This window comes from Numenius arquata, chromosome 8, assembly GCF_964106895.1.
Source record: "Numenius arquata chromosome 8, bNumArq3.hap1.1, whole genome shotgun sequence".
Taxonomy (NCBI): Eukaryota; Metazoa; Chordata; class Aves; order Charadriiformes; family Scolopacidae; genus Numenius; species Numenius arquata.
The window spans coordinates 30,000,473-30,027,644 of NC_133583.1; the positions used below are offsets into that span (position 1 = coordinate 30,000,473).

A 27,172-nucleotide genomic window follows, 5' to 3' on the forward strand; every position below is an offset into this window, starting at 1 on the left:
TGACCTTGTCCCGTACAGGCTGGATCCTGAATCCACACACAATCTCACTGACTCACCAAGGCGTTGTGAAAGTGCAAGATAGCCACACACACAATTGCAGGATGAGGAAAAGATACGAGTATCGGCATAATATCCAAACATCATCTCTCTGCAACAGCTACCAATACAGGGCTCGAGTAAGCAGGTCCTAAGGTACAAGCAGCTTGTTACCAGAACAGCATGTTACTAGGTTTGTAAAAGCACTGCTCCTTTATGAATTTGGCGAGACATCATGTGCAACCTTCAATACCACAATCTCCAGTTCCCATCAGTCCTTCTCTGCAAGAACTGGCCAAGATACGCTGTTCTCTTGCCATTTTGTCTACTGACGGCAAGAAAATAAAGCAAAACCTGCATATGCCCCAAAGTTGCCACGTATTTTACTCAGTTTGACAGCCAAAATACAGATCTGGATCCACAGTCTTGTGGGCCAACAGTCTTACAAATGTTACCTGTTAACCTTTAATGGGATTATAAATTAATTATAAAATCCAGCATCTCCTAAATTAATGATACATTTTAGCAAGAGGGAGTAGAGACCCAAGGTAAAAAAATAGTTCAAATTCTGAACAGTAAGAAAATAGGCTGCTACCCAGAGACATACAAAATGTCATTATTTCAGAAACATCACTGGAAACAATCGCTTTTACCCAAAAAACCACTGGTCTGTAGTTTTTTTCCCCAATGCAAATATTATCTGTTGAGATTCTGAAAGGGAGAATCGTGGAATGAAATCAACGTAGTTGTTTTTCATTTGGCAAACAGAAAAAAGAATACTGAAAGAAAACAACTGGGATGAACAATAATTAAATGATATATCAAATATTCTTCAGGCTTAGTCATTTAAAACATTACCACTTTACTACAGACTTGTTTTGTTTAGACATTCTGCATAATAGTTTTCAAGACCACCTAACCAACTAGTGTCTCTTAAACTCCGTTTTTACTGATTTTGACAGATTTTCAAATGCTTTTGACTTTCCTTTAAACTTACAGCTTTTCCAGATGGGGATTTTTCCACTCTAGCTATTTTTATTAACTTACTGGACGGACACCCTATGCTGGAATAAAAAACTGCCTAAAGTGCAGTAACTTAGGAGTTCAATAAAAATAAGGTACTCTAATAGAGAATGGCTGTTTCATTTCACTGTTTGTATAGACGTGAATCAGCTTCAACTTTCTGATAGTAGGAATGAGATGGGTTTTGCCCTTATTTTTTTGATACTGCTTCCTTACACACAGGCTCTCCAGCAAAATTCTTTAATATCTACACTCATCCTTGGCAGGGGTGGAGGGAAGGGGAAAAAAATATAATCAAATCATGGAATGATTAAGCTTCAAAAGCTTCAAAAATACAAGCATCCATAACACCAGTCTGCAAGAAGAAAAACCTAAGGTATCCTTCATTTAACATGGAGTCACACATCACTTAAAGAAAGCAGCAAGACAGATGAAATAGAAAAGCTGCTTGAAGAACAACTGGATTCCGTGGCAAAAAACACACAGAACTTAGTAATATGTCTTCAGGGTGCCATGTAAGACTCCTACTCACTTTAGTCAAGTATTTTTGTAAAGAACAACTGCAAAGATATTAACAACTTATTTGATATTGTGTTTTCTTCCAACAAAGACCTTAATGAACTTTATAATTGAGCCTGCTCCCCTGAAATGGATGAAAACAAGATTGTCCTGTATGTGTATTGCCAGATAAAATCCACAGCAGCTGACAATCATGCTGAACTGACTCAAACTTACACATATTGTGCCGACTCCCCCTTGTCCGCACCACATGACCATTAAAAAAACCCAACAAAACAACCCTCTGAAAAGTGGTAATTTTGCACTAACAATACCGCGTAACAGTGCGCACCAGAAAGAGCAGTAACCAGACTAAGCTTATCGAATTAAATCACAAGTATTTCAATTCTCGTTAGGGTAGGCCCCCGGGCGCACACATCCATCCTCTTGCAATCAGTTCTGCAATGTCGGCAGTATTTAAGAGCCTCACATCCCGCCTCTCTCCCCACTGTCCTTGTCCTCCACTCTGCACAACCGTCAGCCTGGAAAATAGCTTGCATGAGATAAGAGTCTGAATTTGAAGCAGAATTTCCCCTCTAGGAAACCGTGCCTTGAAATGCAGGATTTGGGTGGCCAGGTCTTTCGCAGCCTACAGACTCCAGGCAGCGTAAATGCCTGCCTTCGCGAGAGCGGCTGCTTTTATTGTGCAATGCAGTTGGAAATAAAGTTAATATGGAGCTCTCCACAGAGCTGCCTCCACTTCTCTAACCCCCGTTTCCTCATTTTGGATGCTGCTGGAAATCAGGTGTTGACTGCACCAAACTCGGAAGCCAAAATAACTTTACTAGCTCTTTCCTATGATCCGCCAGCTAGGGGTATTCCTGGATTTCCAGAGCTCCACCCTTTTCCTTTCCTTTCTTACCACATAAATAAACTTTCTTGGCAGCAACCCAGAGTTTCCAGGACCAGTTAATTCCATGATCATGATACAAAAGGCATTCTCGTTTTCTCGTATTCTTAGAGCTCACAGCCTGGCTGGTATCTGTCTGAAGAGCTGGCAAACAGGAACAAAAGCTGTGGTTCAGATTTAGGGGTAAAAAAACAGACGAACGGGAGAAAAAAGAAAAAAAAAGCCTCTTACACAAATGCTGTTGCTCAGTTAGAACCCTTTCACTCAGGCACCTTGCAGCTACTTAAAACCACTTTGGGGAAAATAAGAAACATCATGCATACCATGGTGCTGAGCTATGCATTCTCACACCTTCTGAAGTTATGCTAATTTAGACTCATTTGGGTATCAGCGAACTATGTGGGACTAGCCCTAAATGAATCAAAGCAAAAGTAAAGAAGCCTAATTTACACATCACCTCTTGCTACATGCATCTAAAGGAGTTTAAGCAAGTGCATTAAGAAATTGAATCTTCAAAGAAGTCTACATCAAAATGGCATTGTCCAACTCTTACAAATGGTGGAACTTATTCAGCCATGGGAACATATAAATTCCTCCTCCAAATTTGGCCCACTTCTTAGAAGCATCTGTGCAGCAAAGGAATGTAGCCACATTATTCAGTGAGAGTCAAGTCGTCTGAGAGGTTCACTATGCAGCACACAAGCTTTTTAAAGAGACCAAAAATTGCTCCAAACCTTCATCTCTAGCTATATTTTTGTGATTTATGCACCTATCTTCTCATTGCTTCCTACCTACAAAAAGTTCCTTCTCATCCTGACTCTCACCTCTCTTGCTAGAAGGACTTTTAACAAAATCAAGACAAGCCCTCCCTCCCTATTCTTTTATCTGACGTACAATCTTCATTGAGTTAACTGAACCCAAAACATCAGATTACTTAAACCATTTTCATTTTTTTTGACGTGTTTCACAGTTCTGCAGTTCACCACAATCTCATTCTCTTGTAACCATGCCAGGGACATAGTATTTTCATAATACGTCAGTATGTATAAATATTCTTTGTGGTGGTTTTGACTGGACGTCGAAGCTTAGTTCCTAATTTAAAATAGAAAAGTAAGAAAAAGGAACCAGTAAGTCAGGTAAGACTCTTAGTCATGTGCATCTTACATTGTTGAGGAATAGCTGTCATCAATTGACATTTACTAGAAATACTCTTCTGATCCAGCAAACAAATGTGTCCCTGTGTCCCATATTAAATATCTTTCCAAAGTCCTTTTGTATTAGAGGATAATTACTTGTATAAAACCCAGCATCGTCCCTCTCTTCAGTGCATAGGAACACCAAAATGCCCAATCACCAAACCGAGCAGTAAATACTCAAGTTAATAGACAGCTGAGTAAGGCACCGGAACGAAGGCAAGGAAATAAGTTCTATTGCCCATTTTGGCACTAAAATCAGTCCATTTTGTAAAATATTTTGACTTCTATGGATGAAGGAAGTGTTACGTAGTGTCTCCATGAGGGAAGAGCTCTACATAGAGTCTCTGGACTTGCACAGAACAGTCAGTGGTTAACTGTCAAAACTAATAAAAGCTTTTACAGGTATGGATTATAGAGGGTCCCTGAGAGAGGCAAATAGGCAGCTGAGACAGTTCCCCTGTGCCCCAGAAACAGTAAATAGTAATTACTGTTTCTGCTAACAACCCCTGCCTTAACTTCTCTTCCTCCGTCCCCACGCTCTCACTGCTTCCAGTCTGTCCTGTAAATTTGCAGGTGTCAAAGCCTGCTTATAGTTCCCAGGCTGAGTTACTAGGAACCGTAAAGGAGAAAAGAATGGGTAATGAGTGGGGAAAATGGTACAAAACGTGGCAGACAGCTCAAATATTTCATGTGACTTTGAAATAGTTTTCAATAATCTGACTGTAGATGAGCAGAGAAAATAGTTGCACTCCTTGCAAATGGTGGCCAGTAGTTTTAGCTAAACTTCGTGGTGGCCAAATGCGTATTTGGCTGTTAATCTGATTTGTTTCATGTTTTATACATATGGACAATATTAACTTCTGGAGTCATGAACAGTAGAAATGTCCTGCTTGGTTATGCTGTGTTTTCAGATAACCACGATCCACACTTGCATTCTGTATGTAAATACAAGATTTGCTGTACTGTGAGCTTGAGTTGCTAAGTACTCCTCAAGTGTATACCTATCATTGTAATCTATAGTCAGGATTACTGAAAGCCATTTTAATTTCAAAAATTTTAGCTGCACAAAGCAAAACATCTGTTAACTCCAGATGGTAGGGAGTTTGACTCTTCAGATCACAGTCCTGCAAGAAGAAGAGTCCCTCCCTGGGAGGTCCTCAAAGGTAACACAAGAGAATATTAGCACTTTTGAAATTCAAGCCATGGTAAGATTAGGCCTGGGTAGAGTCATAAGGAAGACCTCTGTGTGCCACAGTTTTTCCAGCCATGGAAAGGCAGATTAACACTGACCTCCTCTATGAAGTACTTCTGAGTCCGTAGATGACAAGTAACCTATAAAACTAAGCAATAGCATTTCTACACTGAGCCCATATAGCAGATGTAGAAGACCACCAAACCAACCCAGTTTTGTTGCAACAAGCAGACAGCAGAAGCTAAAAATAGCAACGAAAACCTGACAAATCCGTGCATTCAGCTCAAAATGCCAGATCTCAGCTCAGTTCTTTGTAAAGTCTACTGGGAGCTTGAAAATAAACCGTCTTTTATTGAAATGAAAACTTCTCCCCAGTTCCTCCTCACCCGTCTTCCCATCTTTGGAGAAGTCACCTGCCAGCGTCGTGCAATACCGGTCAGTCTAGATCTTAATATAGGTTTGAGACACCAGAGTGTTCAACAAAAGAGACCTTCACATGGCCTTAGCTTTTGCAGTTACCAAGCAATTGCAGAATGCTGTCATGAGCCAACAACTAAGGGCACAGCAAGCAAGGAGCAGTACAAACCCAGGTATGACCAAATACTTTGAAAAAAAATAAATACTGGCAGAAATCATTGTGATATTTTTGTTAAATGACACAACATGCTGATACATATTGTAAGCAGCTAGGATGAACGCACATAATGCAATTCACTTAGTGTGTAAATCTCCTACAGAAGAGCTAACTAAACTCTGAAAATGTGGCACAAATGGTTAAGGCTATGTCAACTTCCCAGTTAAAGAACTTCATACAAGGCAGACACTATAAGCCAGTAGAAATCAAGTTACCTGATTCAACGACATGTGACAACACTGTGGCCTCTGCACAGAGTACTTTCTCCTGTTTTAAACTAATCTGTATTTCAAAGGCCTACAACATTGGACCTTTCTCCTCATGTCATCCACATCAATATCCTCCCAGATACAAAAAAATACAGCTGCTATCATCATCGTCCTAGCCCATAAATAACTCAGTCTACCTTGAAATCGCAAGCCTTGTCCTTTGACTCTGTATGTAACCCTGTCCCAAGCCTCATCTCCTGGTCTCATCCACCTCAATGCTTATGCTGCAATTACTGCATAACTGCAATTTTAATATTGCATCCCCTCCCGTCTCCCTATTTCCCTATTTTATTGTTATATGACCCTTGATTATTTTGACACAAGGCTAGACATCACAGGATTATTTCCAGTACAACTGAATTTTGATGCCAGCTAATACTGCTATGATATCAGCTCAATGACATCACCACCACACAGAAGTTTAAAATTCTCCATTATCCTCATATTTATAAGCTGCCTAAATGTTAAAGATGACAACAAGTCTACGTCTACCCTAAGAAATATTAGAGGAAAGCTATTATGTAAATTTTGTTTGTGAAACATTGGTCAGTGAAGCCATTTGCCATGCTTCTTTTATGAAAAATGCTAAACCAAAATATGCTGTCATTTTTTAATAAATGCCAAGTATAGCAAAGAGAAGGGATGACTGATATTACCACTAACACAGTCAGACAGATTTAATGTGGCAAGTGTCACACCATTCTACGAAAATTATAGGTGACCATGAAAAAATTCTATTTTGACCATTCAGAAATGTAAAGACCATTTTTTTCACCAGTACCTACGTTGTTGGTAGTCAAACACTGTGATACTTTTCCTGTAGAAGTGTTGCACTATTTTTTTTCCCCCTTTCAGGAATGTAATTTAAATTTACAGTGGAGCTCATCATCACTTTCTGCTCACTCAGTAGAAACAAATAATATCCTGGATGAGACAGCAGGCAACACTGCAGAACTCAAAATGGATTTAAGGATGCCACAAGTAATAATTCTGTTGCATAATAGTAGCATGAATGCACATTACATAACCCAAAATGGTTTTATTCATCCTGACTGTATCGTTGGCTTTCCTTTCACACTTGCTTGTAAAGCTTGCTCAAACAGTACACAGAAATCAAAATTATACTGACTCAGGAAATCAGTGTAAACTGCTACTATGCTCAGTATAAACAACAAGGCAAGAGTGATAGGTTTTGGTAGTATGAGTAGCTGGAAAATAAAAGTGTAGGTGTGGGGAAATTAAATGCATTCTGACAGAGGAGAAAATATTTAGCAGAAGACTGATTCTCAATAAACTGAAATTGAAAAACATGAGATATTTTTGTGGAAGGAAAAATATCAAGGAAATGTCGTTACAAGTTTCATAATAATTACTGTGAGAAATCTCTATTGACAAGCTTTTTTAATCTTTTATAAAAGAAATAGGTTAGCAGTAAGCAAACCATTTTTATGACCACAGCGTGAATACATACCTGAAGTGCATTATAAACTTCATTTCAATGGCTGTGCTTTTACTACCCTTTGTTTTGAAACTAAGAGACCTCTCCAGGGTGGGGCCTGAGTAAGTAAGCTAATGTTTCCTAATACTAAAAGTTACCAGCTTGAACCTTTGTGCGCTGAAAGAGTCCAACAATATTAGTTCAATCACCAGTTCAGGCCAAACTGCATTTTTACTATATTATCTAGAGACGACGGGGGATCAGATTATGGAATCTCTTAGGATTCTTCTTGTATACATAGAGAAAGGGAGTATCTAGGAATGAATACGTGCATGTCTTTATGCACCATACCTGTGATGGCAACATCCTTGTGCCAATTCTATAGGCCTCTCCTTTATGACAAATTCTCCATTTTGTATGACAAACTGCATAAACGTATGGCAGCTAAACATATTGCATACCTACACAAATTACTGCCTTCTTGTAACTACAGCACCCAGCCATTAACCCATCTCTTCAGACACAGCAGAAAGCACGGGTTGCGTGAGCTGGTGCTGAACCCACTGCAGACATTTGTATTTCAGTTTAAGAATGCTGTGTTGCAGTTGAACTTAAATCCTTAGTCAATGGACACAAATCAAAACACACACATAATTATGTGGAAGTATTGAGTCAGAATGCAAAATAAGTATAGCTTGCAAGGAAAGGGGAAAGGGAAGAGCAAAAAAATATCAGGCTGCAAGATAAAACACGTATCATCCACATTTACTGTCTGTTAATTTTTGGGTTTGGCTTTTTTTTTGGGGAGGGGGTGGGGGGGCGTGTGTTGCTGTTTAATTACCCATCAGGAGTTAATAGCATACCTCTGCTCTTCTCTGTCCTGTTCTAACTCTATGGCCACCTGATGTTTTCCGAACAAGACAACTGTTTTTGCACGAAGAAAAATGCAAGCCTCATGGTTTAAGTAAGTGTGCAAGAGTTCATTCACATTTTGTATGCGACAGGGAGCCAGCAGACTGAAAGCACAGCCAGAATCAATCTGAAGCACTCAATGAGAGGAATGCAAAAGCGTAAGATCTGACTTCCAAGTGAAATACATTATTGTTACTTATGAAATATTTCCAACAGCAGCACAATGGCTGCCATGTCAAACCGTAAGACACCATCGCTGCCCTAAAGGGTTTTTACTCAAAAAATATAAAATGCACCACAGGTTGAGCCAGAGATTACTACAAACCAAGCAAACAGACAAAAGGATGTGTAGGCATATCTTCATAAGAATTTTCTTGTTGTATTTGCATGTAATATTTAAACTGGCTTCCAAATGTACCTCAGGAGCATTTAGTTAACTAATCTCTTTTGCAGTGAAAACAACAGTTAATTCTAAAAGCTGTACTGACTTGTCCTTCGCACCCCAACACCAACAAAGTTTTGAAATGTTACCAACCTCATCAAATAAGTTTTATCCACGTGAATACTACGAACAACTTCAGGACATTCTGCACTTGATTTGAGTCAAAACAGAAACCCAATATGATTCAATGCATGCAAGCTTTTATGCAAGTTTATATGGGGCACAAACTATATATAAGAGGAAATAAAACCCTAGATAGCTCTTTAACATGTGATGGTCTATTTCTGCTTTAGGTTATATAGATACTCAGAAGTTTAGATTTTTGATTTTTAATGGTCAGAAGGAGCTGTTGATATCAGTAAGTCTAAGCTACTACATAAGATATATCACAAGTCTCCAGTTTGAATCCCAATACTTATGATAACCTGAGCACATCTCAAAGCTTTCAGTCATTCCACATTGTTCAATCGTTCTGAGACCTTTCAATAAAAAATGCCACTTTATAATAAAAACATGTTGTTTTACTTGCACAAAGAGCCCATGGACTCCCTAGAAAGGAAGAAACAGCTATTGACTGGGAGAAAGGTTGAGCCTCCATAAGGAGAAAGACAACTGTACAAAGCAGCTGAGGGGGTGGGAGTGAAAAAGAAAACAATCCTGTAAACTGCTTTCAGAACAAAAAGGTGGGAAGAACATAAAAGAAAGATAGATGAAAGCATAGAATATAATAACAGGATCACTCCGCAAAATCATTTTAAGTGCCTACACCTTATTAGTGCCATTGTGGCCCAGTGGCAGCACTGCCAGGTGTAGTCCACAGGCCGTGAGCTGGAGACCCACGCAGCACTCGAAACCACTGCAACGAACTCCAAAACAGCAACCCACTGCCAAGGAGAGGCACTCCATGTGCTGCGTGGTGCACTCCTGCTGGAAGGTTTTACGAAGATGGAGATAAACGCTGGTGTCTCATCCAACACCCTTTCTCTTCATAGAAGGGATTAGAAGAGCCAAGCTTCTGCATCTGTAAGTGGCAGAATATATTGCTCTCTAACATTTCAACAGTGAAGATGGTATAACGGAGTCCCAGGGTGTAACAGGAGGATCTTGCCCTGGTACAGAACTTTTCTTGCGTGTCCGGCACAGTAGAAGAGTTTTCTCTCTCATAGGTTTGAATCTATACAGTCGTATTAAAGTATGAGAGTTTGCCTCTGCACTCCTTGGATCACTAAATCTAAAAATGAATAGTGAGTTTATTACAGGTGAGAAAATGAAGGCCCCAAAAGATAAGTTGGTCAGTTCAAGCCACAGGACGAATCATTAGGAAATGAATACTGAGCACTGGACTCCTCACTTGCAGTACCGTTCTAAATCCAGTATCACAATTGTCCTCAAATCGGTATGGCAGGGCTTACATATATAATAATTCATGTGCTCAATATGACATACAGCAAACAGTTTATTCTCAGCGAAGATTTCACGTTATTTTTAAGCCATGGTAGACAAGTGAAGCAGCAGCAGCTAAGGGACCACCACCGCAAATTTCAGTAGTGTTTGCAGTATGCAGTAACTTCTGCACTGATGCAGGGCTGAGCTACACAGAGATGATAGCAAAAATTTGGACATAAATTGGTATTTGGACACAAACTAGTGGCAAAGAGGAACAATTAAAAACTCCATCAGACTGCAACCCAGCAAACTGACAGAGTAAAAGGTTAACGAGTGCTATCATGCAAACCAGCAGAAAGCTTCACACCTAAGGCAGAGGCTGCCAAAATTTCATTTTGCTTGCCAAAGCTGTTAAAGGGTAGCTACACTCTGATGGGCAACAGATGGCTTATGCAACTAAATGTAGAGAAATGTAAGAGGCCAGCAAAAAAGTCTGTTGAAAGTCCTACCCTCAAAGGTCACACTGTGGCACACAGATCAGAGAAAAGATCTGAAGGGTTAGAGTAGGCAGGACATTAAATCTTTCAGCACAACGCTTGGAAGCAGCAACAAAAAGCAAACAATTCTGCAAAGTATAAATAAAGGGTACCGAAGCAAGTCAAAGGACATTATTCTTCCACTGCATAAAAGGTCTCATGAGACCACATGTAGCGTCCCATACCCTGTTCTAGCTGCCTTATTTTTAAAGCGGTTATTATGAAGTTGAATGGGGTAACACAAAGGGCAACCCACACGATTCCTACATTTGCTGAGTCTAAAACAGCAAGGACACAATTTTTTGTTTTACACACAAAAAAAAGCAGGATCTGAGCACCCAGAGTTCTCATTGACTGGGAGGAGGTTGCAGGACTGCTGGAAAACAGGCCCACAACAAAATCCCATACTATTTTGCAATATAGCCCTGACATCTTCTGGACATTAAAGTTCTCATGATTCTTTTTTGTGAGTGCCTGTGTTCAATTTTATTCTGCCTCGTTAAATATTTGCTGCAAACAAATTGAAACCAGAACTTTATAAACAGCAACACATAATAATTTTAAACTAAACTAGAGGTTTTTCCCTCTGACAATGGCCAGATGCTATAGAGGAAGGTGAAGAAATAACACCCATAACATACAGAGTAACCAGTCTAAAGGGTGAGACTCTTCTCAACTGCAGGAGGTGTTTGGTTTATTCCTAAATTACAAAATGTTACGTTTTGTGTTCTAAATCCCATATAATACTCATGTATTTGTTATTATTTATTTATATAAATGTCTAATCCTTTCAGAATCCTTCTAGACTCATTGGACTCAATTATTTCTTCCAGTAGTAATTCCTTCAGCAGCGAGTCCTTCAGGTTAATTACATGCCATGTAAAATTACACATTTCTTGCCCCCCCCTCTTCCTCCTTGCTTTCAAAACCACCACACTCCCTGGGGTGTCCCTTCTCCAATCACGGTTTTAAATGCCTTTGCTATATCCTCCTATTTATTGCCAATATCGAGCCTCAATCCTGTAAAAATTTAACAAATGAGCTTATTGTTAAACCTGCACATCAACCCTAGTTGCACCAAGACGCACATTTAACAGCCCTTACATTTTCAGTGTCTCCAAATGCCAATAATACTTTCCCATCTGGGGATCCCTTTTCTCATTCCCTTATCTTTGAGATGAGGGAACAAGCAGCACAAATGAGTGAGAGGCTACTGTAATCTCCTTAGTAGTATTTCCTAAGCTTCCCCGCTTCAGCTTAATATTTGAACTTGATTTCGCAACTGCTGTTGCACGACTGGCAAATGCTTCTACAGAACTCTGGACTCTCAGAAGTCCAGGTCTTCTCCCCAAGTGGTTTTAATTAACTCACTTCTGGTCCTAAATTGTTTCAATGTGCTGCTATGCATTGTTAAGCAGCTGCTCCTTGCGGCATATATGCCACATGTGGAGAAGATACCCATGTGATAACACTATGAAGCCACTAAACAAATATTACCATGCAAATTCAACAGCTAATCCGTCTCCCCAGGAACTTTTTCTAATGCTTCAACTTCTTCAGGAACCTCAACAAAAATAGCCTTTTAAAAGTCACATCATCCCAGAAACGCTTTTTTCTCCTCTCTCCCGCACCTCCCCAAATAAAGGGGAGCTCCACCAACTCCCAGGCAACAGCACTGCTGCTGAGTTTTAAGCCCCACCCAAATCACACTTTTGTACTATGTTACATTACAACATATTTCACATAGTCTGTCTGGTGAAAATTTGTGGCCACGCTTTGAAATTTAGTTGGATGAAAGATGCTGTAAGAATGCAAGATCATTATCATTTCACTTGGATATGTTTTTACTTTCCTTCCGGTCGCTAAATTATTGGTGGCACGGTGCTGCACTGAAGTACAGTGCAGCTGCATTCAGGCGCTAGCGTGAGTTCATTTTGGTCCAAGGTAGAGTGATTTCCATAAACAGTAAATGGATTTCTGTGTCCAAAACATAAAATTCCTTTAAAAATTTATAAAAAAACCACTCCAAAACAAAACCAAAAAAAAACCAACAAAAACAGAAACGAAAAAAAACCAACCTGAAACAAACTAACCAAACAAAAAAATTCCCACATTCTTATACTTCTCAATAAAATTCTTATTCCAGAAAGTGTAAAAACATAACACAGACTTTATAGCGTGGCCCTAAATGTACACCTACATGTTGGTGTACCACCCATGAAGAACTACAAGTCACTTCTCACAAAGTGAGAACAGGAAAAGAGGGCATTTTGGGGGTGAATCAAGGGCAAAAAAATGTTCTGGGAGACTGCAGGGGCAAACTACAACAACTCCCTGGAGACAACTACCGGTCACCTGCTCAGCCCTTTAGGAAGGAGATCTAGATTTGTGTTAACTGTCATGAGACAGAGAAAAGTATGCAAATAAAACATACCAGAGTACCATCCCACTACTCAAAGAATGGTCTATCAACTCAGTCCACATCCACTGAATAAAAGCTTCGCTGCTGTCTGAGCAATCTATTAAGAATATAATATTCCAAATGCAAGAGGGACATTTTGTTTTTCCGGTGTCTCCAAAAAAAAAAAAAAAAAAAAAAAGGTAAGTTTTACAATCTCTGATACTATCTTACTGGGGTGATAAACGATGCTAAGACATCACACACATTTTGCCTCTGGTTTATAAGATGCTACGCACTGGCTACACAAAGACAAGGAAGAACAGGATTCACACTGAGTTAGCATTAATTTACCCCTTTCACACAAGGAAACCCCATTTTCTTCAAGGGGCTAGGCCATGATCCGGTCACTTTGTGCTCGTTTCCTCACACAGTTGGACCCCTTTACCATGCCGGCTGTAGTAAGCTGTATGTTTAGAAAACAGATTCCTACAGCAGTAGTAAAAGATGCAAGTTCAAAGCATGCATTTATACACTGTCACTAAACATATTTTTAATTAGCTTTACCAAGGCTAAATTTAAATCCAAGCGTGACTAACACGCTCGCAATGCTTCAGCCTGTTTCTAAAATGAAAACATCAAAACCAAAACAGTAAAACTAATGGTTTCTCCAGGGCTATTCTCTTTACAGCATCTCTGTCCAGTTCATATGCTACTTCTCCCAGGCTTTCCGATGACACATAGCCACATTCCTTGCCAAGACTTCTTTAACCCAACAAGTGACCTAGATCTTCTAGCACTCAGAACGAAAATGCCAGTTTCTTTGCAGAGCAAGCTGATTATTTTTATTTTTTTTTTGTTATTCCTTTCACTTATTTCTTCTTGAGAAAGCAAGCAAGACAACATTCAGTGATGTGAGCAGCAAGACTGTTAAGATGCTACAATTCAAAGAGAATCACTACCATCCAAGAAGCATAGTTTAAAAAGACAGGCAACCTGGCTATCAGAGGAATTCCCAGTGGAGATCAATTATAGTACAGGATGTCGTTACATTCCTACATGTCACAGGTAAACTGAAAGTATGCCAAACAAGTTTTTGTACGTAAGCAGGCTGGCTGTGAGATTTCCAAAAGGCAGTCACAGGCAACCAGTGCAGAAACAGAACAGTGCAGTCTCCAGCAACTTTTGCTCAAGAGGCCTCCCTTACCTCTTGCTGTTCCAATTAATATAACGATCATTAGCAAGAGGTGCCTCTGCACAGCCCTATAGGAAGGGAGGTTGTCTGTGTCTCTCTCCCTAGTTCCACGTGGCCTCGCAGGAGTATCCTACAGCCTTAACTCAGTGTTAATAACACCTCAAGATTAAAGCACTGCCACCCTGACACACTTTGACAGCTTGGAATGGGAGGTTTTAAACTCAACTGAGAGCATGATACTGCGCTACAAAGCCAGTTACCCCTCTAATTATGCATTTTGTATTTGGAACTGGGAAAGTAAAAGACTGTAACCTTTCAGGCTTCCATTTTAAAACTCATAATAAGCTCAGGTTTCATTTTTGAGTGTCTGTTCCACACACAGCCTCTATTACCCAGCTGATGACCACATCGAAGAGTACAACTTGGGATATGCCTGGAGCAGAGATCTGTGCCTGATCCAGGAAGCAAGGAGAAAAATATTCCATAAGAAGTCATTAATAAAGGCTATGATGCTATGGTACTATTATGCCCACAGCTGAAGGAAAGGGCAGGAGGAAAGAGCCTACTCAAAACCAAAAGGCAAGCTGAATGAGATGCCAAGGCTTTCTTTGTGATAACTATGCACCTGTCTACAGGTAAAATAATTTGGTTCCCTCTGAAATCTTCTATAGATCTTCTTTGTGGGTCTCCAGCAGTTGATAGGCACCTTCTACCATGCAAAACCCACGTGAGCACACCCCATCTTTCTTCCTTCTCCATCTCCAAGACAGTTTCTCAGAGAAGACAACATTCAGAGTGGACAATAGTGCAACCCAGTTTCTGCAGGGAGCCTGTCAGCTCCTTGGGAGCTGCTTCTGCCAAACACATGGTCAGAATGACACCCTGGCCTTGGTCTGGGTGGGCGGGACAGGCTGCAGGAACCAGACTCCAAAGACTCTGATTTAGCCAAAAGGGACCAACATATGCTATAAATCAAGAGACAAAACAGCAAGCTGCAGCAAGGATGAAGAGCAGCCAAATCCTTGCCTGCTGGTTGCACAGGAAACTACACTTGACCAGAACATCTGGGACCTAAGAGTAAGATAAAAAAGAAATCACAGAGCTGGCTTAGAAGGACACATGGGAGGGCAGGAGCAGGCTCAGAGAAAATGTGAGGTTTTTTTTCATGTTCCAAAAATGTTGATGGTTCCAGGCACCACTTAAATCTCAACCCATATTTAGGAGGTCAGTGTTGGAAAGAAAAAAAATCCAAAGTAAAAGTTCTTTTCTGACATATTATTCAAGTCGAAGAGGATTTTATGTCCTAGGTCTTAGCTGGGATATAGATTAGTTAGACATTTTTGCAATGTTTTTCTGACTGAGCTCTCCAACACAAGCTTCTTTCCAATGTATGTGACTGTAGCAGTGTTCAGAATCCAAATTTGTGGTTGTATGCAGTGTGAGACATTAATTCAAAATTAATTTCTCTCAGAAAAGGTAGTTATCAAATAGTATCAGCATTAAGAAAAGACAGAAGTATTTAATGATAGATTTGGTACTTTTCGGCTATTCCCCTTTCAGAATTTTGAAGGTATTTAAAGCACCCTCCTACAGCAGTTCATTTATAGTTTTGGAAGAAGATGTTCTGCTATACACCCATATACACCCAACGTTACAGCATTAAAGATACCTTGAGACAAGTAAGGTTTTGCACCAATCTCTGCCTGAAGTTCAGCTGTGGCCAAAAAAAAGAAAGCAAAAAGAAAAAAACACAGATCTAAAATCTGCTCTGGACACGTATCTGATGGCTAAATAAGCCAGGCAGCACTGGCCACGAGGCAGCATAGTATTTCTCTGTTATCTGGATATTTAAGACTAAAAGGAAGAGCCGTCTTGTGTCATCCATCAGTAGAGCAAGAAACTTGATGCTTGAGGACTGGCGCTGAAAGCTTAGTAATCATTTAAGATGTGGAGATACAGTCTCTAAAGGCCTCCTCTGGTGCACAGAGGCTTGGGGAACTCCCGTTCTTGGCTGCGTTTCCTGTGACCTGCCCTAATAAAAACTCCAGAGGCAGAGTGCAGGTCTCTTCCTCACTTCTTCCTGGATAAAGGACTCCGATAGAAAAAACATTTGCAAGCACTAGGGAGCCCCTCCTGCTTCAAAGACTCATTCCTCATTGCTTCCCTCGGATTCCTTGAGGGCTGGACACCAGTCACCCACCCCTTCCTAACCCTTGGAAAGGTGATAAAGCACTGTAGCTGGTTAACATGAGGTCTACAAAAGTCACTTCATAGCATTTTAAAAACTCTTGTTTGCTTTTCATTTTTGTAATCTTCTTGTCCATCTGCCCATGCCACACCCATACCTTTCACTGCTTATTTTCTGTAGCACTGCATCTGCTCTATTCTTCTTACACCGCAGTTCCCTCTCCTCCAATTCTACATTAACATTTTCTAACACCTCTCTGCTACTTTTCTGCATCCACTTCTCCACATTCCACACTCTCTTCATCCATCTCCCTCCTTCCCCGCTGTCCTCCTCACTCCTACCTGACCCTGTCTCTCTGCCTCTAGAACAACAACTTTAAATCTAAAATTTGACAGCAACGCCCTCTTTGCATACTGGTCTCTCCAGCAGCACCACTGTCCACCTTGAATTTACCTTATAATCCTCTTCACCAACTGAGCCAGCTCCAATGTTGGTGCTGTTGGATTCTTTGCTTCCTTCACACTTTCTGGAGTACTACTCCACTATCCCACTGCTCTGATGATTTGAAACTTTCTTCTAATTTCTAACTATTTATACACCAATCTATAGCTGGTGTGAATGGTCCTTTTCCTTCCCTTGTGCTTACTTCATGCTTTTTTTTTTTAATGGGAATTAGTCATAGACTCCCTAAATCTTCATTTTGTTAATTTACCTAAGCTATAGTCTTCAGATTATAATCAGAAATATTCATAATTTTCTTGATGATCCCAAAAGTCCTCTCCTGTCTCCCTTCCAGTTTAAATGAACTTTCTTAAAAATTACCAAAATTACAGACTGTGAGCCAGGACACTCTACAAGGGGGTTCATGCTTCCCAACTCCGCTGACAATAGCCTAAAACAACCGAGCATCACATTTACCTTTTCTGTTTTGCATCATGCTGGTGGCTCACATATCCTGTGATTGACTAATACACCCAAAGTCGGAAGGGACGAGAACAAAAAATACCATCCTATACCAGAAATTATTTTAGTTCATTCACAAACATGCCTTTGCATTCCATGCTACCTTATTTCAACCTACTTCTGTTACAGCAATCCTGAATGCCAGCCTATAGGATATTTCCATCCTCCAGGTGTTTGCTTCCTCTGCCAGACCATCAGATTTTGTCAGCATGCTTCTGCTTTTATGTCACTGACTCTAATGAACACATGACAGCAGTTCAGTCACAGGACTGACCAACGTAGAGCTCCCATAGGCACCTGTCCTCAGACCAACAGTCCCTCCTGTAGCTTGAACTGCAGCAGCAGCTCTTCTTTAACAGGTCCTTCACCTACCTTATAATTCCTCAGTCTCTCCAGGGACTAATTTTTTCAAGTGATTTCAAGAGCAGACTTTCAAACAAACAGATTAAACCCACAGCCTTTTTAAATCCAGAACTTCAGTTATCTTTGGGAGACAAATATCTCCTAGCTACCTAGACCACACTTCCCCCACCCCAAATACAGGTACCACTGCTGTTCTCCAGCCATACAATGTCATTTCTGACTTGACAGATGAATTAAAACTCCTTGCTGCTCGACTATAATTTCATATACCAGTTCCTTTGTAGTTCTGGGATGGACACTACCAGCTGCCCAGTGTAGGCACACATCAAGTTCGTAGGCAAAGACAAAACATAAGGAGATGTGAAAGCCCCACGTGCCATCATTATCATCAACCTCCAGGTTCACCTTTGTCATCTGTATAGAAAATAGCCAAAAATTTGTTTAGTTTTTTCTGTTATTTGTAGATTAACTTTAATTCCTATCTCATTCTCTCTGCGAAGCAGACTTATTTTTTTGTTGCTGTTATATGGTTGACAAACATTTAGCTGTTTGTTTTCATTTGCTTTGTAAGGTTTGACTTTTGGCAACTCCTATATTAACTCTTTGATACAGCTTTCTCTGCTGACAAGAGCTTCTCTCTATTTGTCAAAACCTAATTCCTACCAAAAACCACATCTTTTTTAGATGATTATACCTTCATCCTTTTCTGAAAGCTTTTTTTCCCCTATCCAAACTAGAAGTCAAGTTTGCAGCTTTGACTCACCAACTTCCAAGCTCACACATCCAACTCTCTGAACTTCCTACTCCACTTGACTTCACAAATACTTCCCACCGTTTCAAGCATGCCATTGTAAAGCTAAGTATCTCACAGACCTACTCTACTTGCCTTCCTATAAAATTTAATCATTTCCTGAACACTAAGTTAAAGTAAACCCCACTGACACAGCATCACCTTCTATTGGATCAGTCATATTTGATGAAGGAATAAGCTGGCAATATCTAAGACCTTGGTTCAATTCTTGTCAGTTGCCAAGAACATTCACCCATCCAGGCAGCCTTAAACTATCCCCTCACTTGCCTCTTTGCTATTTAGTCATTCCTTTTCTTCCTGCCTTATTGTCTTCCACCATTCATTCTTTTCTCTTTCCATCACTGTAAGGCCCGTTCTGCTAGCCCCTAGCCCTGGTGCATCTTCAGCGTATGCATCCACTGGCATCAACACAACCAGCAAGCCAACTACCTTCACTAGAAAGGCCTTTTTTCCTTCCCCTCTTTCTTCAATTTTGTTAACTGCATGGTCGAGCAACTTCAGCATGTCAATTTAATCTCATTCCACGTCTGCAGTCCCTGCTCCTCAAATTCACCAGCGAGGGAGAGTTCCTTATTTCTACCATTGCAAAGAGAATTGTTCAAGTGCAGGAGCTTCTTTCCTGTGGTCCTCCTCTGATCTTTTCACTTGTCCAGTGCATCCAATCCCACCTCATACTGCTTTCTCTTGTACCTTTTGCCTTCCATGGTCCCATCACTCTCCTAGTCAAAATCTCTTTCAGCCTCTCACCTCTTAAACATTCCCCCTGTCTCTCCACTTACTTCTTTACCTGCTGCTTTTTCCTTTCTCTTTCAACTAACTGTTTACTTTTCAGTTTACTATTTACAATAAATCACCTTTTCCAACGCCATTCATACTCTGTCAGCACAGTGCTCCTGGCAACAGTATTTCAGGTGTTCAGTAGCTGATCTACTTTTACAGCCACTGCTTTACTGTCCTTATCTGCTTCTGGCTACAGTATGATTCAGCTTGTATCTATTTCATTTCATGGGTACCTGGCTGTAGTTCAAGATCAAAAAACCCTGCAGAACTCTAAACTTTTCACCTGTCTTTTCTGCTTTGTTGCGTTTTCTTCGTGGACAATAGCACCATCCTGTTTGACACATAGGGTGCCAGCCTCCCCACGGGCTGTCTTTACATCCTCAGAGGTAAGCTGAATCTCTTTTTTCAGATTCTTTCTGTGTCATAGTTTTAAAATACAAAGTTTTTTTTTCTAGCCACATCATTAAAATTCCTTTCTGCGCCCTCAAGCCTCCTATTCCAGTTACCGATATGCCTGTTTCTCTAGGCTGATGTAATGCCATTCAAAATGATGCTGAATGTCCACTCAAAATCCTGCTGCAAAAAGCATTCTCCTCATCCCCTCTTTTGAGCGTGCTGTCTATCTATACGAATCTCTACTTCTCCATCCTTCTCTCTCACAAAGAAGTTAGGCCATGTATCTTAGTTTCCATGGCCTTCATGGCTTGTTCCCAATCTCCACATCATCTCTCTCAAGATCCTGGAGACCTCTCAGGGTCCATCCTGGAGACATCTCAGGGTCCATCCTGGAGACATCAAAACCCGCTTCACTTTCAAAAAATGCCCTCATGCTTTTTTCTTGTTGAGTCTATTGTGTTTGGGACGTATTCTCTCTCAACATCTCCATACGTTACATTTGACTTTAGAAGTTTTGTTAAGACTCTCCATTGCCTTGATGTCTACAAATAACATAAGAAAAAACAGACTGTTTGCAACGGACTGTTGCAAAATTGATACCACTGCCTCAGATTCCAATCATCCGCTGAGACAACATATATTGTTGTCTCATTTGATATTTAGTATGTAAGTTCTTTTTAGTCAGGACAGTGCTTCTGTGCAGCATCTATCACAATACAGAGCTACTACTAGGGCTTTCAATACTTCACGATACTGTATTGCATAAAGTCTTATGCTTCACTAAATATTTAGTGACTAAGTATTTAGTGACAAAACCAGTAGCTATTATTGGTATCCTTTGATGTCTAATTAAATTTAAAGCTAAGAAATTTGGTGTTTATACAAAAGCTTCACACTTTGGAAAGTTATGGAACTGCTGATGACTGCATAAATCACAGCCTGTTTGTCTTTTTCTTTTATTAATTGCAGAATTTTGAAATGCAAGATAGACATTGCTGTATTTAAATAGGCACGTGTTTACAGTGCTTAAGCTGTAACCTTATGATTAGCTTTTAAACAGGCCGTTCTCTCATAACAGGGCCAACCATTAAAGAGCCCTGGATGGGTTCTTAGGACAGAGTTTTAAGAAAGGTTTATTAGACTTCTTGAAACATAAAAGATGTAGATTCACTTGCTTACTGGTACTTGTACAAGAACATATTTAAGCACAATTTCAAGCCCTTCAGTAATCGAAGAAATTGGAAATAAATTCAAACACACCTAGAATAAATAAGACCTTTTATATTCCTTTCAACACAGGTTCTATGAAATTTTCAGTTAGATCTGCATCACATCAAATAATTTACCATCTAATGCTTTTCAGCTGAAAAGCCTCCACATCACTTTACAAATGCAGCATCCCTAAGAACTAACCACTCTGGAACCACTGTATCAAACCCCTGCTCTGATACCACACAGTATTTAATAGCCACATGCAACATTGAGGTTTTAAAAGCCTTGGGCTTCTCAAGGCACAAGGAACTTGACCTGCACCAATAAACCACCATAAACTCAGTGCCTCAGAGAAGGTCAAACTGGTAAGTAGACCTTTACAGGACACAAGCTGCCACTGAAAAAGTAACTTTTTAAAAAGCAAAGCCACACATGCCTATAATCAGTAACAGAGTTACTATATTTGTTGCAATGAAGGTCCAATAGTTGCTGATGTACAAATAGGTTGTTCCCATACTCTTCAGTTGACCTTGAGTCTTCAACCTATGCCTGACTTAAAACACCATGAAAAAAAAATAAGACCAATATTGATGAAGCCAACAACTTATTAATTTCATACTACAAATTTCAAAGCATAGAAAAAAAATAATAAATTAACATAATAAACTCTTATAAACTCCAGATTAAAAAATAAGTCACCTGATGACAATTATAAGAGGGACAATTATGCTTTTCAAGGCAAAACTGCTGGCAGCAGGGATAATTATTCATAAATAATGTTCTGGGTTAGAGGCTATTTATTGACTTTAGGACCACAGTAAAGCCATTAATAAAACAAGATCACAAAAAGAGCTTAAAATATTTTATGTTCTGAAGAGCTTAAGGGAAACCAACGGCCCATATGTTTAAAAATATTTTTAAATAATATTCATGAGATTTTTTCCTCATGAAAGATGCCAGCCTGGAAGCTGTCACCAATTTATATCCAGAACAGGTGTGGACTTCTGACACACTGCCTCTTTACCCACAAACAGGGCTTGATTCTGACCTGAAAAAACTAACACTAGCCACAGAAAGCCAAAAGTCACTTCCCTGACCTTGCAGTCCCTTGTCCTCCTATTAAGATCAGCACCATCAGCTGTGGTGACGACCTCAGGAACACATATGCACTCTTTCTTTGAGAATACGAACAAGACTTGGCAAACTCTTTCTACATACAAGAACCACCACAGCCAAAACAGGATAAAATTTTACTTTTCTAAAGTACATTTATGGGACACAGACACGTTCAAAACGATCTCCACCTCTTACGCAAAACCACCAGCTAGGAAATTAAAGGAGCTCACAAGTACTTTCTAATATTTTTCCTGGTAAAAAGAGGAGGCAGAGATAGGAAATCTGCCACTCAAAGGAAGCAGGTTTTAAATTATCTGTTCTGATTAGAACTCTATATACTTCTTGGAAACATGGGAAGGGGAGATTCTAAGCACTATCTGTATGTAGGACAGAATTTGCTTATCTTTCTTGACTGTGGTTTCAGCACTGCTGTATTGCTTTATGTCATGGAACTTAACAAGAAAACTATTGGACATAAATCTTAGCGCAGTTGTAAAAGTCTTTAGAATACCAACCTGGATACTACATCAAACCAAGTTCTTATATTATTGCCTTTGATCCCAAAGAAAATATATAAACATAACAAAATAATATGAAAGTTATAGCCACCTCCTGAAGATCTGGCTCAAACAGCCACAGCTGCACTGATTCCAGTGAAGTGAGGACATTTTATATCAGCTGGGGACTTGGCCTGACAAAGGTGAAGGCACTCAGCAGCATGCCAAATTGAGTGCGTGTGCATTTAAGCTCATTTTACTTACCACTAAAGCCTTCATGCTTTGAAATAGACCTTTGAAAAACGGTACAGAGCTGTAATTCTTGCAGAAATGCAGACAATTAATTTCTCATCTGGCTGAGAAAGCAATACAAAAATAAAACCAAAATCTACATTCACTTAAGTTTTGAGGAAGTTTCTGCTAACTTTTGAGAGACCTTCATTAGTCAAAACACCATGACTATTTGTTTGGGAGACCTGAAATAGGTTCCTAACAGCAGAAATGAGCTATAGACCAGTCTGAAATAACTGTTAAATGTTCAACTCAGGCCATAAGCTAAGATCCTTATTTCTGCACTATCATCTGATCCATGACCACAACTGGTCAAATCTTCTTTACACGTCAAGAAAAGAGGAAGAGTCAACACAAGGAGAGAGTTATTTCAGATGACCCAGACAGACAACTTCAGTGTTTTGTTTTGTTGGGTTTTGTTTTTGTTTTTTTTTTTTTTTTAAGTAGCGAGACCAGTCAGTGCTAAAAGTTAGTATCATAATGATTCGTGTGGAATTCAGCTCCCTGGAGGAGGCTCCAAAGTCCATGAGCAGCCTTCCAAAATGCCACCAAGTCAGCTTTACTTACCCCTAGCCATCTTGCTCCTTTGTTGGCAGCCTGCTGAATCTGCACTCTTTTCAGGGTGACATGGTAAACAGCTCCCTCTTCTACCTCTTCACCCCCGTCCTGAATTGTGCTCTGCCAGGAAAAGGGGAAAGAAAAAAAGGTAAGAGAGAGGGGAACGTTTTCCCTCTTCTGCTAACCACAATCTAGACCAGGTGCTGCTCATGCAGAGCTGAGGGCAGAAGATGGGCTATGCAAAGTAAATACAACAATCAAAGCAATACAGGATACTTTTAGATTGAGGGAACACTGGAGATATTCTTGGCAAGTTGTCCTTTCCTGTGGTATCAAGATACCCTGACTTTCCATTTAACTATTTTTCCTAGACTAGCACATATTTTAAATAGTTGTATAAAGTCTTTTCTAAGGAAATAGTTTGGTTTTGATTAGCAGTCTTCTCTTCCCTCTCCCTCCTCCCTTTTCTAAAGCAATTAATCTCTTTGGCCTTTCATTTGTGGAAGGAATTGCACTTTTTAAAACTGTTGAATTACTTAGGCAGACAGCCTTTAAACTTTGAAACTAACAAGCATTTAAAATACAGCAACCCTTTATTTCTTTTGACAGGAGGGATCTAAAGCGCTTGTGGTTTGCCTTTCCAAAACCTATTATTTCAAGCTACAAAAAACTTTACAGAATCGAGGCTTTAAAACTCACAAATAATAGAAAGCGGGTGAAAAAAGAAAAAAAAAAAAAGAAGAGCAACGTCTTCCAAACTTTAACCGAACATGTGCTGCAATGACTCCTCATTTCCCAGATTATTAACAGTACAAAAGAGCGCAAGCCGCTGCAACGCGGGCAGAAAACATGCATCTGAATTTCTCCAAAGGGACTCGTCTAACTTCCCTCTCTGGAGCGCTCCCTTCATCCTCCCCGTGTCAGGCGCGCACACACACAGTTACTTGTAAAGATCAGCATCACTCGGAAGCGAGGAAGAGCGGAGAGGCTCCGGGAAGCAGCGGTCGGCGCACCCGGCCGCCCCGCGGACACCGGCACCCCCGCGGGCAGGGAAAGGGTTTCGGGGGGGGGGGGGACGGGACGGGACACCCGGTTACCATTTTAGCTTTCCACAGCAATTTCATTCTTGATGCCTTCCCAGGCGCCTCGACGGGCCACGCCGCCGCCGCTCCGCCCTGTCAGCGGCCGCCGCCGCCGCGGGCCGGGCCGGGCCGAGCCGTGCGGCCCCTCGGCTCCGCGGCGCGGGAGGCGGGAGGGCGGGCGGCCGCGCCAGGCCCCGCCTCGGCCCGGCCCGGCCCGGCCCCAGCCCCGGCCCCGCCGAAGGGCTTCCTGTTTATCGTGGGCAGCCCCGGCCGAGAAGTTACGGCGGATTCAGTCGCCCCTGCCCGGAGCCCAGCCGGGACCGGCAGCGGCGCTGCGGCTTCCCGCGGGGACGCCGCCTGAAGCGGGGCGTTCATCCACCCTCGTCCCAGTGTCCCCGTAAGAGGGACAAAGGTGCGGAGCGTCCTGCTCGGCTCCCGGCGGGGATGGGGGACGAAGGAAACGCCTCTTTGCAGCCTCCGCCAGCCGTCGCCCGGCTGCAGCCGCGCTCCGGTGCCCTCGGCAGGGCGCAGGGGAGCGGCGGTGCCCGCAGACAGCCGCGGGACAGGTGCGGAGAGCCCCTGGGGCTCCCTGCCCGCTGCTGACGGGTTTTGAACTGCTTTAGAACGAAAAATAAATAAATAAAAAAAAATAAAAATACACAGAAGGAGGGAATTTTAAGACAGGCTTAATTTAAAAAAAACCTTATTTCTACAAGTTTGAAAGTGAGGAAATTAAACGTTATAGTAAACCCCAACAGCCCTGCTAGGGATGGTACTCTAGGTTGTCACGGTCCTTGCTCTGCAGAGGCGTGACGAGCCTGCCCAGCGCTCGCCCACCAGAAAACTTAGGTGGTTCAGACGTGAGCTGAGAGAGAGGGCCTTCCCCCTCCTGCCCACGACAGCCAGTCTGTGCCAGGGCAGGAGGACCCCCCTGTGCTGTCTGGGGGGCAGCCACAGGCCCCTTGCAGCCCTCTGCATTAATTATAGTCTATCATATTTCCCACCTACTTCTTTAACACAGACTAAACCCACAATACCCTTATTTTTCTTCTGTGGGAGTCCCTTGCTCACAGACAAGCCTGTATGAACCATGATAAGCTTCACTGTACAAACACCGACTGTAGCCATCAGCATGCTGACACAAGGATCTCCAACCACCTTAAAAACACTAATTTAAGTTGCCTCTTGAGCTGTCCTTAGTTGCCTGGGGGTTTTTTTTGGACTTATAAATGAAAGCAGAGAGGAGTTGCACAAGTTACTGTGCAAGTCAACAAAATAAGTAAAAATTGAACCAGAGTGTTCAGATCTCTTGAACCTCAGCACTAAGAGCCAGTATATTAACATATTTATGCACAAGTGTTACTACCAATTATCTCAGGAGCAGTGCTGGTTCAGAGAGACTATTATCACTTGCAGCTGTTAACATGAGGACGCATATGAAAGCAAGGAACATTATTTTAAGCTATGAAACCCAGATTGAGCTGTGTCGTCATGGGTGAACTGATCTGATTATATGCCAGGCTGTGCATTTAGTTTATTTGTGTAATACTGAAGTGATCCAGAATATGCTGAGGCAGATACAGACTTTAGTAATCTGACTAAAATGTATTGTAGCATACAAACCAAAGTCTAGCTTTTCCAAAGTCCCCTGGCTTCTCCTGTAAAACTGCAGAGAGCATTTTGAATGCTTTAGATTTTGCAAACCAGTTTTCCACATCGTAATTTTTAGGTGCAAAAAACGGAGTCTGCATTGAATTCATGTAGCTAGCCCAGCAGGCACGCAAGCCATTTCAGAACAAATTGCTATTGAACAGGACAAACATATGTTAGCATATGAAAGTGGGTATCCAGCTACAAGGAATAAAACACTAAAGCCAAATAATTATTCTGATTTGAAAGAAAAGCTTTATCGTGGTATGATGTTCTGGTGCCACAATAAATGTCACCACCATTACTCTGGATGGCAGTAACCAAAACCCAGCAGTTTCTAGCTATTTCTTTAATAGTAAGAAAATGGCAGTGAGTTAATACAGTGGGAAGGAGCACAGGTTTGACTCAATTTAGTTTCTGTTGAATCACACGTTTCAGACTGGGTCCCTAGGGGGACTCTTCTTACGGAGAGACAAGCTCAGGACCTTTTCTTCAAGGTAGGGCACAAGCCCTCTCATGGATGATGTTTCTGAATCCTCTTGGTCACTGACAAGTGACAGAGAGAAGCTCTGTCAGGAAGGAGTGCCAGATGAACTCATCCAGTTTAGCAAGTAGCAAAAAGCTACCCTTGTTATTAATTAGATTTGCCATTAGTCCTGTTTAGAGTTAGACTATTTTCCAGATTATTTTTAGTTAGATACCATGCCCAGACTTTGTAACATTAAACACAGATACTCTTTTCTAAAAACAAACAAACAAAAACCCAAATCAAAATCACAGTGAAAGGTTACAGGAGGGACAGTAATCGAGTGTATAATTCTGTAGTACATCAAACTGCATTCTACTTTTTTAACACTATTTTGAATTTACACATTGTCTTGTCTTTCATCATAACAGACTGCAAGGACTGCACAAACAAGAAACAAGATACTGTATAAACCCCGTCACTAGCATGTGGTCACACTTGGGCTGCTGAACAAGAACCTGCAACACGCACAATGGCAAGCAGGGCAACAAGGGGAGACAGAAATTTTGGCCAAGGTGTTGAGGTCTATATGGCAACAGATACACGTCTTTTACAAGAACACAGACCTACCTACACTCTCCCAGATTTGAAGTTTCATACAGTCTAAATCACACAAAAATGCTAATCTTTACCCCTAAGATCTCAGCTCCTCCAACATGCACCTGAGATGGCAA

The 27,172-nt window shown here is 41.0% G+C and overlaps 1 protein-coding gene across 2 annotated transcripts in view; it reads right to left on the reverse strand.

Annotated features, from left to right (window-relative positions):
- The window catches only part of RGL1 (ral guanine nucleotide dissociation stimulator like 1), a 79,086-nt gene extending 54,628 nt beyond the window's left edge, over nt 1-24,458 (reverse strand). The window contains exons 1-2 of one of the 2 annotated variants that reach the window (XM_074151434.1): nt 24,338-24,458; nt 23,250-23,360 (exon numbers count right to left, since the gene is read on the reverse strand). In XM_074151434.1, coding sequence (XP_074007535.1) covers nt 23,250-23,360; nt 24,338-24,364 — 138 coding nt within the window. In that variant the 5' untranslated portion in view covers nt 24,365-24,458. The remainder of the gene's footprint in view (nt 1-23,249; nt 23,361-24,337) is intronic. The other variant, XM_074151435.1, reaches the window with a different exon arrangement.
- Nucleotides 24,459-27,172: the final 2,714 nt, after the last annotated feature.